This window comes from Acanthisitta chloris, unplaced genomic scaffold, assembly GCF_000695815.1.
Source record: "Acanthisitta chloris isolate BGI_N310 unplaced genomic scaffold, ASM69581v1 scaffold1661, whole genome shotgun sequence".
NCBI lineage: Eukaryota > Metazoa > Chordata > Aves > Passeriformes > Acanthisittidae > Acanthisitta > Acanthisitta chloris.
Window position 1 is genome coordinate 15,220 of NW_008656263.1, and position 1,653 is coordinate 16,872.

The 1,653-nt window shown below is 53.4% G+C and overlaps 1 protein-coding gene across 1 annotated transcript in view; it reads right to left on the reverse strand.

Moving 5' to 3' along the window:
• Positions 1-1,653, reverse strand: part of MMS19 (MMS19 nucleotide excision repair homolog (S. cerevisiae)) — an 11,196-nt gene that overhangs the window by 9,320 nt on the left and 223 nt on the right. Inside the window, exon 2 of the mRNA XM_009084223.1 lies at positions 1,010-1,110. Coding sequence (XP_009082471.1) covers positions 1,010-1,082 — 73 coding nt within the window. The 5' untranslated portion in view covers positions 1,083-1,110. The remainder of the gene's footprint in view (positions 1-1,009; positions 1,111-1,653) is intronic.

A 1,653-nucleotide genomic window follows, 5' to 3' on the forward strand; every position in this document is an offset into this window, starting at 1 on the left:
CACCCCCCCAAGAGGCAGCCTGGCGCAGCGCTTGAGAAATAATCTATGAGAGGTGGCGCTTGAGAAACAAGCTGTGTGAGGAGGGACACGAGGCTCTAATCCAGCTCACTCTCCATGCTCAGCTGCCCTGACTGTGACATGTATCCCCATTGAACCTCCCCAGCTCTGGCTGTCCCTCCAAAGCATCCCAGTTCCCATCACAGTCATCACAGCTCACTCCAGCTACACCAGGAGATAATCGTTAAGTGCAGCTGCTCTCGGTCCTGTCAGGCTCCAGTCTGAGTTTCATGGACAGAAAAACACCAAGGACTAAGCACCTTTTACTTCCATCCTTCCCTTCCTCCACCTTATTTACTAGCTGGGGCCCTGTCTTGTCAGCCTGCTGGCACACGTTTAGTATGCCATCTGCCAGGCTCCCAGGTCCAAGCCAAAGTTTGTCAGCACTTAACTTACTGGCTTCCCCTGCTGACAGCCAGTTGCTATGGGGCATTTAACGGGGCCAAACATTCTCCTTGCCTCCATAAACAGGGCATCTTCCTCTCCCCACTCCTCTCCTCTAGTCCACTCTCATCTTTACATTGACCTCCCATCCCGAGCAGGCCCCAGGGTTCCCTCTGAGTGAACCTGGGCAGGCTGCAGTGACTCGCTTTGCGAATGATGCTCTTTCTGCACTGAATCACCACCCAAGGAAGTTGATATTCAGATGTGTCCCTAAGGTGTCCCACGTGGCGCTGAGCACACCTTGGTGTGCAACACCCACACACTGTCAGGGGCACCAGCTGCAGTCTAGGACTCTGGTGTGTTCAGAAAATGACCTGAACTGTGCAGTGAGGTTGGCAAAAAGACTGCAGCGTGAGGCCTCGTGTCCTCCTTGGACTTTGACTCTTGAGAGACATGTACAAAGCTGTCACAGTGCTAAATCAATCCCTTTGGCAACTGCAGGACAGACACTTGAGTGGCACAGGCTTTGCCTCCAACCTGCCACTTAAGGGCCTAGTGCAGCCCTTACCTTCCTTCTCCTGGAGCAGGGAGTAACACTGGAGCAGGACTTGTGACAACAGCTGGATGCCTCGCCCTCGCATCCGAGGATCTGTGTTCTCCAGGCAAAACCTAAGCCAAGTGGGGAGAAAGCCCAAGAGGCCTGTTGTGAGCAGGGACACCCAAACAGGAAGCACATCCTGAGCAGACAAATTACAAAAGCAAAGAGGTACCACGCACTGGGCAGGGTGGCCAAATCCTGCCTGACTTGCTGGCAGGGTGAGAACAGACTCCTCTCCCCCTGTCTGTGCTGCATGCATGCACCCAGCCCCAGAGCCATGCAGCAAGAAATCCAAGTTCTCAAATCAGAACAAAGAAATTGCTCTTATACCATGTTCCCAAGATCACAAGGGTCAAAAAAATGGTAAATCCTCTTACTGTGAGGCAAATTCAGCCCCCAGCTTGGGAGAAACCAGCTCAGGCCATGACAGCTCAGAGAAAGAAGCAAAAGCTGAGTGCTAGCCAACTCATAACACGGTGCTGTGCAGCTGTGTGCTCAGGCAGTTCCTACTAGGGACAGCCCCAACTGAGGTGAGGAGTGCTCTGCAGCTTGCTGCTTGCCACAACATGTCTCCTCAGTACTGGGAGAGCACCAAGAGCTGTTCCGGCCTCACT